The 14020-nt window shown below is 32.9% G+C and overlaps 1 protein-coding gene and 1 non-coding gene across 3 annotated transcripts; both read left to right on the top strand.

Moving 5' to 3' along the window:
- The first annotated feature begins 2992 nt into the window (after window positions 1-2992).
- Window positions 2993-6174, top strand: NADK3 (NAD(H) kinase 3). 2 transcript variants are annotated; one of them, XM_078577345.1, is made up of 6 exons: window positions 2993-3187; window positions 4138-4383; window positions 4486-4566; window positions 5058-5209; window positions 5641-5788; window positions 5922-6174. In XM_078577345.1, exons 1-6 carry the CDS (start codon window positions 3047-3049, stop codon window positions 6003-6005), a joined length of 852 nt encoding a protein of 283 aa, XP_078433471.1. In that variant the 5' UTR covers window positions 2993-3046; the 3' UTR covers window positions 6006-6174. The 2 variants fall into 2 exon arrangements, with proteins under 2 accessions (XP_078433471.1, XP_078433470.1); XM_078577344.1 differs by having other exon boundaries at window positions 5641-6174.
- Window positions 6175-6751: 577 nt separating this feature from the next.
- On the top strand, window positions 6752-6855 carry LOC144705049 (U6 spliceosomal RNA). The gene has a single exon (XR_013581956.1). It is a non-coding gene; the product is annotated as a U6 spliceosomal RNA (small nuclear RNA).
- Window positions 6856-14020: the final 7165 nt, after the last annotated feature.

Raw genomic sequence — 14020 nt, 5'->3', positions numbered from 1 at the left:
CAGATGAGGAGCTATACTTACACAATAACTGATGACAAACTGATTTCATTAGTGATTCAATATACTCCTTTGTATCTTGGCACCCCATGTGGTAGAAACTCGACCTATCAATTGGGTTAAAGTACTATGTCATTAATTAATCTATATTATGCTATAGTTAAATAATTTTTCATATAAAAAAGGTTATTGGGCCATTAGAGTCATTTACTAGACTAATACATTGGCCTAGAAGACCAAATGTAAATGATATTTTGGGTGTCAGAAAATATACTTAAAGTTGGTGGATTTTAGGAAAAATACTCACTAAGTACAAATAGGACAAGGCCCTAAACAAAATAAATCTAGGCTAGAGTTTTTCAGGGCCCTTTCCCTTCTTCTTCCTTATCCCTTTGGCTCCTCCCCTTTTTTTATGTGATCAAGACAGTGTAACAACGACGGTGGAGTGTTAATAGACATAATCAAGCTGTTGGAGGATATTCGATGTGATGGGAATTACGTTGATACATTTAGAGGTTGCAAATTGATACGCTCAACATGTCTCAGTCGAGGATCCAAAAAAAATTGGATTTTATCTGTGCCCATGTGATTCAATCATTCATTTTTTAGATGTCATTTGAATTCAATTTAAAGTATTCTTCTACAAGAATCCCTTGAGTTTCACTCAGAAGAAGGCTTAAAAACCAAGCAGTTTAGTACTTCTCTTCACCAATAAAAGATGTATTGATCTTATGTATTCATTAACTATAGTTCTGTATGGGTTGAGAGGGTCATGCATGTGATTTATTAAGCATTGGATGATATTTTTAGTTCTACTGATTTAATGAAAAAAATTCAATTAAATGTAAAATCAATGGAAACACAACTAAAATATCCACATGCGCTCCACCTTCTCTCTTCGGGTGCCTTACATTTCTGATACAATTGGAGCAACAATAAGATCTTCCTCATATTGATGGTGATATTTATCGAGTAGAAGACTATGACATTGACATGCTAAGGACTGAATGGATACATTTTAGGCCAAACACTTGTGTGGCTTATGACGACTCGTGAGAGGAGATAAGAGTACGGAAGATTTGATTTTACATAGTGTGATTTGATCATCGACTTTTTTATGTTTGATATAAAGGCTTGTTTTGATTCATTATATTATGTTGTAAAACTCATTTCAGATCATCAATCATCACCTTAAAAGAACATTTAACGTAGACATACTCAGTTGACAATTAATGTTATGAAACAGAATTTTAAAGGAAAATGAAATGGAGTGTGTATTTTGAATGAAAGCTTTCTCTTGCCACAAAGGCTTCTCATGAAAGCTTTCATTCAAAAGAAACTCTCCATTTTATTTTCCTTACAAGTTATATTTCTTAAGCTAATCATTTAATGAGCATATCTATGTCCAAGGTTGTTCTACGGTGGTGATCGATGATCTAGATTGAGTTGCACAACATAATAGAAAGAATCAAATAATGGGAAGAATTGTGGAAGTCTAAGTCTTAGAGTCAATGTGTGAAACTACAAAACTATGAGAAAATTATTGGTACATTTTATTTTGTTACTATCCAATCTATAGGGAAAAGGCTTAGGTGAATAAAAGTATTAATAGAGCCGGAGAGAGAGAATATCAGGAAAATGGGAGCTTCATGACAATTTTAGGGAATAATCAAGATTTTTATAAATAATTATATTTATACTTAAAAATTGACCTTCGTTAATTAGTAGATATAGAATCAACTAATTACCTAGGCATCTGTCTGTGTATTTATATCCCATAGAATATAGAAGCTTATAAATTAATGTATATCCCTCTAGTTACATTATTATACTAGTGATCTGATACAACTTGGTATTGAAATACTGAGAATAATTTCTACCTAATTATGTCAAAAAGAAGAAAATGATAGAATTTCATGAGTCTGATAATATGCATAAACTAAAAAGCTGAGAAAGTTAATTTTTGTAAATGTTTGCTGTTATGCATAACTTTGTCAATGCTTAGAAATTCATAATTTTTCACGAATCAAGAGTAGCCTGCGCCCCACAACCCAATCACGCCCTTCTAAACCATATGAAGCAAGGCTCTCCACGTCGTAAAGAAATTGTCCTTTTGAGGTAGCCTTCTCATTAAACACAACCTCATTATGGTGTAGCCATCTAACATGTAGCACAGCGACAAGCATTCACTCTTTCTTCCTCTCTATCTATATCTCTATCTCTATCTCTCTATCTATTTATCTATCTGTATTCTCTATCTATCTCTCTCTCTCTATCTATTTATCTATCTGTATTCTCTATCTATTTATTTATCTATATTCTCTATCTATCTATCTATCTGTCTGTCTGTCTGTCTGTCTGTCTGTCTGTCTGTCTGTCTGTCTGTCTGTCTGTCTGTCTGTTTGTCTGTCTGTCTATCTGTCTATCTATCTATCTATCTATCTATCTATCTATCTATCTATCTATCTATCTATCTATCTATCTATCTATCTATCTACCAATCTACCTATCTATCTACCTATCTATCTATCTATCTATCTATCTATCTATCTATCTAATCCATCTATCTGTCTATTTATATATATATATATATATATATATCTAATCTATATTTCTATCCATTTATCTACATTTCTATACATCTTTCCATCTATCTATACTTCTATCAATCTATATATCCATACATATATATATATATATATATATATATGTATGGATCTATTTATTTATATATCTATCGATCTATCTGTCTATTTATATACCTATTTATCTATCTATCTATCATTCTATCTATCTGTATCTCTCTCCTCGTACCTGATCAAAAGATCATACGACCTTTGATCAGATCCCCAAAACTCACTATAGAAAAAGGACGGCAATTCGACGAATTACTAGGAAAAGGCACAGTAACTAATGACATGACGACCGTTGATTGTAGAAGAAGACAATAAGAATATACAAATTTACTGCAACCCAGAAAGAATTCACCTGAAAAACCAGGACAAGGGGATCTACGGGCTTCTTCCGTGGAAATTGAAGTTGGAGAGACATGCAATCTTTGAGTAGATGGCGGGTGCTCGTCGTGGTGAAGCCCTACGACGTATATCCTTCGAAGGGGGTTCCTGGGCTCGACGGGAAATCAGTGAATTTCTCCCCCTCCCTCGAATCATCGCGCGTCGTCAGCCCTCGGGTAATAGAACCAATCCAATTCGTTGATTTCTACTAATGTGGGGTATTTTCTACATGAAAATTTGGTCTTTTAACGCGGTTAGGGTCCATTCTTCTTAGTTTGCAATTCTGTTTCCATGGCCGAGATCGAAGGTAGACAAAGAACTTTTATCAGTCGACATAGACTGGCCAAAATACTTTTTTGGCGAATTAATCTTGTTTTGGACTGTCTGGAATTTATTCTGACTCGCACCGCTGCCTTCATTAATCACAAATAATAGTTTTGAATTTTTTGAGCTTTTTTGGCGAATTTCGATCTGAATATTTGGTCTTTTAACGCAATTAGGGTACATTGTTCTTAGTTTGCAATTTTTTTCTCATGACTGAGATCGAAGAAGGAAGACAAAGAACTTGTATCAGATCAACATAGACAGGCCAAAACCTTTTTTTGGCGAATTAATCTTGTTTTACACTATATAGGACTTATCGTGACTCGCACCGCTGCTTTTGTTAATCATGACTATTAGTTTTGAATTTGTGAAGTTTTTTTGGCGAATTACGATCTGAATATTTGGTATTTAAACACAGTTAGGGGACATCGTTGTTTGTATGCAATTCTGTTTTCATGACTGAGATCAAAGAAGGTAGACGGAGAACTTGTATCAGATCGACATAGACAGGCCAAAACCTTTTTTTGGCGAATTAGTCTTGTTTTATACTGTCTGGGAATTATCCTGACTCGCACAGCTGCTTTTGTTAATCATGACTAACAGTTCTGATTTTTTTAGTTCTTTCTTATCACCAAGTAGTTCTACTGCGAGGAGCCTGAACAATACCCAAAATTTACTTCTTGGACGCAGTATTTACAAACCCTCATAAGCTTACCTCACATTGAATAAACCCTGTTACCATATTCCTTCAAGTTGTATATATTAAGCCCCATTATCATAATCTAATTGTATAACTGATTAGGTTTTGGAGTACATCGACGACAGACGCCGGGTTCACAAGGAAGCGATTAAACTTTGTCAGGATGCGTTGGAAAAAAGGCCGCTTCAATGGCAGGCAATCCTACGGAGTGATTTGTCCCAGCCAATCAGAGATGTGGATATCGTTATTACAGTTGGTGGCGATGGGACTCTGTTGAGAACAAGTCATTTTCTCAATGGCGACATACCAGTTCTTGGATTTAACTCAGACCCAACACAGAGGAAAGAGGTGATCTATCCCAAGAAATAAACATATTTTAACTATATATATATATGTTGATTTTATACTGTTTATGAGTAAACTTTGCCTAGAAAACAATCCCTTTTGCAGGTTGAGGATCATAATTATGAGTTTGATGCAAGAAGGAGCACAGGATATTTATGTGCTGCCACTGAAGAGAGCTTTGAAGAGGTAAAAATCATGGTCGTATAATTGTAGTACTACTAATTTGCTTCTGTGTAATCTTTTTTATTTTTTTGAAATCATGGTAGAACAATCATGACGCAACTTTAGGCTTAAACTCTCGTACTTTTGTTCCATTCCATCTGTCTTAAATAGGCAGATAGGTGATTAAAAATTTTCATCAAACACCCTACTCTAAATATTTGGAGTTCTTTACACTCTTTGAGCTTTCTCATCTATTTTTGCAACTTTTTGTATGATTTCATTTGCATATCATCTGAATATCATCATTAATAGTGGCTAGATAGGTGATTACAAATTTGCCTGAAACGCCCTTTTAGAAAACTGAGTGGGCGTTCTTCCCTTTTTGCCAAATAAAATATATCTAACGTTTTTGTTCCAAATATTTTGAGTTCTTTCCTCTTTTGGGCACTCATTTGGGTCTTGACGAAATTTTCCTGATTTCATTTGCCTTATCATCTGAATATCATCATGAATAGGTTTTGGATGAGGTTCTTGAGGGTCAGCGTGCTCCGTCTAATTTATCAAGGATCTCACTCTCTTTAAATGATCGTCTTATGCCAACCTTTGCATTGAATGATGTACTCATCGCACATCCCTGCCCAGCTTCGGTCTCACGTTTTTCATTCAGGTAAGCTAGACAGCTCAGAATTCCTGAAGTCCTTACATTTGGTTAGTCTGGTCAAAGGCCCAACATTTTTTTCTTCTTAGTTTTGCAAAAACATGAAAGTCAACTCTTTTTTGACCGTGCAAAAACTTAACCAAATGAATCCCCAAAGTCCAAAAAAATTTAAACTGGAAATTTTTATCTTAACATTTTCTCCAATTTGTACCCTCAAACTCCAAGGATTTAAGTCAACCCTTACGTTGACCACGAAAAAATTTCCACAAATTAAGCACATAACTTCCAAAAAAATCAGGGAAATCTGAATTTCAGACCCCATTACCGAAGTATCTATTGGATAATTAAATACATGTAGGTTCAATGGATGAAAATGGGCATTTTTATCTCAGCTATTTTCTTGAGTAGTATGTTATTAAAACTTTTTTCTGTCTTGAAAGGATTGAATCTTTGGAGCAGAAGGGCTCTTCGCTTGTCAAATGCCGCTCAAGCGGGCTACGCGTTTGCACTGCTGCAGGATCAACTGCTGCAATGGCCTCAGCAGGTGGTTTTCCAATGCCAATATCATCTGGAGAACTCCAATTTATGGTAAGAGAACCGAATTCACCCAGTAATCTTGATTCCATGCATGGGTTGGTTAAATGCGGTGAGAAAATTTTTGTCATATGGTACTCCAGAGAAGGAGCCATATACATTGATGGCTCACATGTTGTCTTTCCAGTCCAGCATGGTGACATCCTTAAGATTTCAGCAGACGCCCCAGCCCTCAAAGTGTATTTGCCACCGCATTCAAGGCCTTGATTAGTGGATTATTTATTTTGATTGAAATATTTTCTGTTAGATCATTCGGGGACATGTTCTAGGCATGCCGATGTACAGTATAATGTGTTATGATCACTAATCTTTTTCCCCCTGAAATCATTGTTTCCTATTGTGACTTTGAAACCTTGAAATAATAAGTTTTTTGTTATTTACATAGTTAATCTCCAAGAAGAGGATTGTGAAGTCCTACACTAAGTCGTAGTCCATGCATTTCAAAACTGTACATTTGTATTGGAGTCTTGTTCTGTTTGGAGAAAAATATTTTGGAAATGGAAAACTGAAATATATAATGGCTACCTTTTAAAGCTGAAGAAATATACTGAAACAATCTTCTTTCACTGTGATATACATACATAACGCGTAAGAATAACTGTTTTTCCAAAGAGATGGTGCAGAAAATGACTTATTAACTAACCAAGAAACCTACCACTTAGATTGTCCGACTACAAAGGTATCTAATACATAGCAATCAATGTTTTTCCATCCCGAACGAATTAAACTAGATAATTTGGTTCAAAAGGTATTTGGTTGTGCAATGATATATAGTTGTGATAACTAAAAACTATATTTGATATACATATTGTTCTAGCATTTAAGTTCCAAGTGGAACACAAAATAAGATGAATGCATAATGTTTCAATGGGACAGTAATTGGATGGAAGAACTGTATACTCCATGCAGTAGGATTATTTTTTGAAAACACAGATTGTAATTTTGTTTAGTATAATGTGCCCTTCAGGGACATCCAAAAAAAACTAGAATGGTACAGAGAGGATTAGTCTGGCCCCTGTGGAAGGATGACACACAAATCTGCAGATGCTTCAGATAGTATGAGGTGATCATGAAAACCTGCAAACTGTTGTGGAAAACATATTTGGGTTATTATTCACTGATTCCCAATTTGGCCTCAAATGGTTTACATACCCAAATGAAAAATTGATTCATGCTCTAACAGTAAAACTTTAGTGATGATTGATGTTAAATTATTCTATAATGCATTATGATTCATGCTGTCTTCAAGATCCTTGCATGATTAATATGTATCATATTTTTTGACATGATAAATATATCAAATAATACAAATGAATAAAATAAAGAGTCTTCTATTTTCAAAAAATTGAAATAAAACGTGTATATATTTATTGCCTAAGTCACCAGTGCAATGCACTGTGATCTATTTTCATGATTGGTACAGTATCATTTTAGTCTATTTATAAACATGAAATACTTTTATGATGACACAATAAGTTGATAGTAGCACTTGGATAAAATATATTATTACATCGTATTTGTGCTCTCTAAAATGATAAATAGAGTATCATTCATCAGCTACCCAAAGTTAATGATTTACCAAAATGAAAAGGCACATATCATAATGTACCAACTGAGTTTTTTTTTTGAGGTGATCCAGGTACCTTTCTCTGCTCTTGCAACTTAGATATTAAATTGGAGCAATAAATGTGAAAGATTTTTACAGTATCCTATTACATGATGTATTACACCAGTTTATGTTGCATTTTTACCATTCAACTAATAATAATTAACCAAAAGAATAATGGACCAGATGGTATCGCTTTATTTATTGTCATTTTGTTAAGTGTTGAGGTGCTATCGATTTATCTTCTAGATAATGAAAAAATATATGCTCTCATGTTTGCTTTTTTTGTAATACCTAGTTTTAGGCTAAAATGGTGTCCAAATGTAATTAATGACCATAACAGTATCAATTACAAGTCTGGTATACACATTTCATAGTGATTTCATTAAAAAATAGGATATGGAGAGTATTCTAGAATGTTCCGACTGCTCTAAAATAATTAATTAAAAATAAGATAAGAAGAAAAAATAAATCACATATACTATTTTTGTGATCTTTCAATAGAAAAAAATTTAGGAAGTCTTGAGGTATTTTTTCTGATTATCTCCTTCCAGTTTTTGATTAACATATAAATCTTCACTAAACAAAATATTCAAGTAAGCCTCATTATTGATATAAAACTCCACATAAATAAAAAAACAGATCATAACTAAGTGAATTTAAGAACTGGAATTATAAACTTAAATTTGTGTCAACTAAATTTCATAGCTGACATAATTTATACAATCAACATAATTTAAGTGAATTTGAGAACTTGGAATTCATAAATCAAATTTATATCACCAAAAAAATGTCATGATTGATACAACTCACAGGATAGACATAATTAAAGTGAATTGGAGAACTTGAACTGCAGAAGTTAACTTGTCTGTCATCAACTGAATTTCATTATTAACACATATGGCATGATTAAATTGAATTAACAACTGGAACTACCGAACCTAAAATATTATCTTTTCAACTATTTGTCACAATCAACCAAAACTTTGACATTAATAATGAAACACATATAATTGACATGAGTTTGATAAATGGAAATGCAGAATCCAAACGTTATATACTTAACTGTCGTAATTGATATACAATTTAATATAATTGACTCAAGAAATATTTGAAGTTATTTTGAAAATGGAAAAAAAAATTGATGACATAAAGGGACATAGCTTATACTTTTATGTCATCGACAAATTATCATTATCGGAATAAGATTTTCCATATTTACATAACAAATATAATTGAAATTAATTTGACATTTGGAAATGCAGAAATCAAAATTTATGTCATCAACTTATTTTTATAATTCAAATCAAATTTAACATAGTAAAAATAATAGACATAATGGGAGTTGATGTGATTAAGTATTTCTTCAAAGTCAATTTTTATGTCATTGGCGAATTTTTCATTTTTCACAGAATATTGGACACCATTGAATCAACATAAAAAATTTAAGTGAATTTGACAAATGGAATTGCAAGACTCAAATTTCATGTCAAAAACTTATTTTATTAATTAACATGAAATTAGACTTTAGATCTACAAATTGATTACTAGATCTACAGATCTCAAATTTCATAGAATCAACTAATTGTCCTTAGTGGCAAAGAATTTGATAGTATTGGCATTTGGACATAAGTGAATGAAAAAGTGGAATGATAGAACTCAAAACTTATTCCGTGAACTAATTTCATAATAGACATTAAACTTGACATTATTGTCATTAAAATTTTAAATTATTGGCATAATGAACATATCCACTGTGAATTTGGTGCATAACTTTGAATTAGTATCACAGATTAAGTTTCACAATTGACATAAAAGGGTTGGTTGGCTAAATGTGTCACTCCCATCCTTTGTTGGCAGGTGCTGTAGGGCTATCAAGACACCTGGGTTGGCCTGCTCGACCGTAACTAAAAAAAACGATAAAGAGATAATTATTTAATCTGTAAACTAGATCTTCAGATGTACAACTTTATGTCATCAGCTGATTTTTTAATGAAGGAAATATGTTAAAAATTTTTGGACTGCCTATATTTATATGAATTTGATAAATGGAACTAAATTAACGATGCCATCAACAAATTGTTTTAAATGACATAAAAACTAGAGTAAATTGAATTTGATCTGAAAAATTTAACAATATGATTCAAATTTTAATGTTATAAATTATCTTCACAGTTAATATAAAATTTTATAGTATTGGCACAATAAAGATTATTTAAGTGAATTTGATATTTCAAACCGCAAAACTAAGATATATGTCTTCAGCTAAGAGTCATAATAACATCAAACTTGACCTAATTGACAAAATAGACATAAGAGTTAATATAGAAACTGATACTTAGGAACTCAAATTTTGTGTCATCAACAAGTTATCGTAATTAACATATATTTCAATTTATTTGAATAACCGAGATTATGGAAGTAAATTAAATAACAGGAACTCTAGTGAATTTTAGAACTTCAAATGTAGAACTCAATTTTTTGTCATAAATATTGTCACTTTGACAATAATAAATACACAACTTATATAAGTGAAGCAAATGTCATAAATGGAAATCCAAAACTCAAATTTTATGTCATAAAAAACTATCGTACTTGACATAAAGTTTCAGATTATTCACAATGGGCATAACTAAAGTGGATTTGAGATCTGTAAGCAAATACCTCAAATTTAATGCCATTAATTTATTCTAATAACTGATGTCAGATTTATTCATATGTGCAAGTAACTCAAATAACTCAGACAACTGATGTGAATTTGATGACCCAAGTTGTAGAGATCAAAATTCATGTTATCAACTAATTGCCATAATCAACATTAAATTTGACATTATTGACATACTTAACATAATTAAAGTGAACTCCCTATCTGCAATTAAGGATATCATATTTAAGTCATTAACTTATTCTCACAATTGACAGATATTTAAAATTATTGGCATAACATATATAATTGAACTGAATTAGAGAACTAGAACTTCAAAACTCAAATATATAATTATCTGATGACTACCATCTCTGAGGTGCTGCTAATGTCAAGTTTTGTATCAATTATGAATATAATTTTATCACATAAAGTTGAGTTACTCACAAAAATTTTCAAATTGAGTTTGAATGTGTCAGTTCGGTGAATTTTTGGAAACATGATGTCCATTATGACAATTAGTTGATGACATCAGATAATTAAGACATAAATCTGATGTCCAATTTCACATAAGTGACAATTAGTTCAATTGTGTCTTCAGATAATTAACATAATTGGCATCAAATTGGACACAATTGACTTAATAAACACATTGGTGCAAGTTTAAGAATCAAAAGTTCAGAACTCAAATTTAATGTCTTCAGAAATTTGAGATTTTTTACACAATGGATATAATTGAAATGAATCTAAAATTTATAATTAGTATTGTGTTTGACATAAAGCACATACATATCTTAATTGAAGTGATGTTGAAAAGTATAATTACAAAAACCAACTTTATTGGCATTAAATAATTTGACAATTGACATAACATTTGGCATTGTCATCACAAAATCAATAACTGAAGTGAATGGAACTGGAACTACCATAACTCAAGTTTGATGGCCAGTTTCATACCATTGAGAAAATGGATAAAATTAAAGTGAATTTGAAGATAATGATCTAATTATCATAGTTATAGGAAAATTATCATATATTGATCTAATTATCATAGTTAAAGTGAAACTTAAATATGGAATGACATAACTCACCTTTTATAAAAAAAACATTTTAGAAACACTTTCCTAAACATGCGATCGTAGAAAAACACTTTACATGGGGGTTGAATTGGTGTCTTAAGAATATTCTCTCATGTTTTTGTAAATTTGGTTATTAAATTCCTGAATTAATGCTCACCACTCTTCTTACTATGAGACAATAATTAATCTTGATTCCGTAACCAACCTAGTTGGTTTCGTAAGACAGCCTAAATGAGTCATTAATACTCTGAGCAATCTTTAGGCAAAAATAACAGATCGTCCAAGGTACGCGTACAATCCTTACTCTTTGCACAACTCTATCAGAAGATCCCTATAATGGAGATGTCTTGAACTCTGTCCCTTGAGTCTTCTTCAAGAACACCAATAACTACTCAGTTCCTTTAGGATGTCAAGATGTCTCTAAAGATCCTACATCTCCAATCCTCCTCTCCATCACTTCTAGATTCACATCTACTGATTGATGACATAATACACATAAAATTAAAATTCTACATTTTGTGTTCTTAAAAGCCTGACGCGATGACCTTCAAATCCAAAAAATACTGAGATTCGTAGCTATGTCATCAGTTTGTAGACATTGTTGGGTTCTAGAGGCCTTGACATGGATGAAGATGAATATTCCACGCAGCGGAAGTCACATAACGAAATCATAATGACATCATTAAAATCATGAAACGAAGTACTTTTACACAGATCACATCCATAATTTCTTGGATCTCGGAGTGAGATGAGTCAAGCTGCTCAAGTATGCAGCCTCTACACGCATCCTCGTGATCCTCGACACGTCAAATCTCCTCCTCATTGATGAGCCTCGTTCTTTCTCCGTCTTCGTTGTTACGACGTCTCGATTGCATCGGGGTTGGAGAGGGGTGTGTGGAGAAGTGAGAAGAAGGGGAAATGTCCCTGAACAATTCTGGCATTGGTGAATTTCGTTCAGGGTCTTCTCCTATTTATCCTAAGTGGGTATTTTTCATAAAAACCCCCAAAAGTTAAGTATATCTTTCGATGTCCAAAAAACCATTTGTGTGTGACCCTCTAGGCCCATATATCAGTTTAGTTAACGACTCTAGCGGCCCAATAACCTTTATTAGCCTTCCAAATTAATTAACTATATCATCATATAGATTAATTAATGTCGGATCGATTTAACCCAATCGATAGGTCGAGTCTCCAAAACGTGAAGTGCCAAGCTACACCTCGTGTTCTAGAAAATACAGAGGAGTGTGTATCAACTCACTTCATGGAACCTGTTCGTCATCGGTTACCGTGTACAAATTATCCCTCATACACTTGACACTCCTTGGCCAAGGACTTCATCTCATTGTCTTTCTTGAGCTTATTTATTCACCCAAGGGTGGATGATCCCATCTTGACCACTCAATCATCTTTGTGAACTTCTTGATGCACCCGAACTAAGACCGTTTAGAATCTTATGATTAAAAACTCATTGGTCATAGTCTAAGTATAACTGTCCGTCCACAAGACGTCGTTGATGTCTCAAGTCTAAGGGCCACTTATACAACCGTCACGCGAATCAACCTACTTGACAGTTCGGTATAATACCATTCAGGGATTCGTACATATCAATTTAGTGAACTCTTTCCATTAAAGAGCACCCATTATCTATCCTTGGTGTCTCCACACTAATGGCTGCGGGACCGGCCATACTCATCATGAGTGAGACTAAATAGCGTTATTCTAACCGAATACTTCGATGTCCTTCTCACGTATCATTTGAATAGAAATATTTGGAGCTCATGCTTAAAGACTCATGATCTCCATATTATGATCTCATCATAATTCACTAAGTACGATCATGGACTTCATTATAAGCATCACTCATGCACAATAATGAAAATGGAAAGAGATGTGGAATGTGTAATTGGCTTGTCGGCCATATATATTTCCATGAGATTTGTCATAAATTAGTTGATGTCCATTAAGTCACAATTTATATAGATTATTGATGAAGCAAAACACACATATTTGAAGTGGATTTGAGATCGTCAGGGAGATAAAATGCCAGCATTGTTAGGATTGTTAGCCAAAAGGATTAGACTTTTACTAACTAGAATTCCATATCTTAATATTTACATATATTATGTCATGAATTAGTTGTATGCTTAGGATTACATAAATTATATTGTTAGATTAAAGCCAAAAGACTAGACTTTTACTAACTGGAATTCCATATCTTAAAATTTACCTGTATTATGTTATGAACTATTCGTATACTTAGGATTACATATATGATATTGTTAGGATTAAAGCCAAAGGACTAGACTTTTACTAACTGGAATTCCATAACTCAAATTTTACGTATATTATTTCATGAATTAGATGTACGTTTACGATTACGTAAACTATATTGTTGAGATTAAAGCCAACGGACTAGACTTTCACTAACTAGAATTCCATATCTTAAGATCTGAAGTTTCAAAATTTGACATAATTGACAACACACCAACTAATCTTATTGGATTTCAACTATGGTTGGACATTTACGACCGAGGACCGGTTTGACTGGAACGAACCAGGACTATAGGTCCTCCATTTGTGGGTGGGTGGGTTTGTCATACAAGTTTAGGTCCAAGGGTCAAACCGGACTAGAACCAAAAGCATATTATTATTTATATAATTTATTTAATAAAATTCTAAAATTATCAAATCCAACTACAATGGATAGGTTTCTATTGAGTTCAGAGTAGACGGCATATATTTGACCAATTGTTGGGACCCATTTGATGTAGAGGATATTTAACATTACAATGAGCATAAATTTTGTACTTTGACTTTGATATTGTCTAGTCAACCTGACCAGACTGCGACCAGTCAAAACCAGACAGGGACCGAACAGACCGGATCAGAACCAGACC

The sequence above is a fragment of the Wolffia australiana genome, chromosome 6 (assembly GCF_029677425.1).
Source record: "Wolffia australiana isolate 7733 chromosome 6, ASM2967742v1".
Lineage (NCBI taxonomy): Eukaryota > Viridiplantae > Streptophyta > Magnoliopsida > Alismatales > Araceae > Wolffia > Wolffia australiana.
Note: the sequence above shows the minus strand (reverse complement) of the source record. Positions and strands in the feature narration are given on the sequence as shown.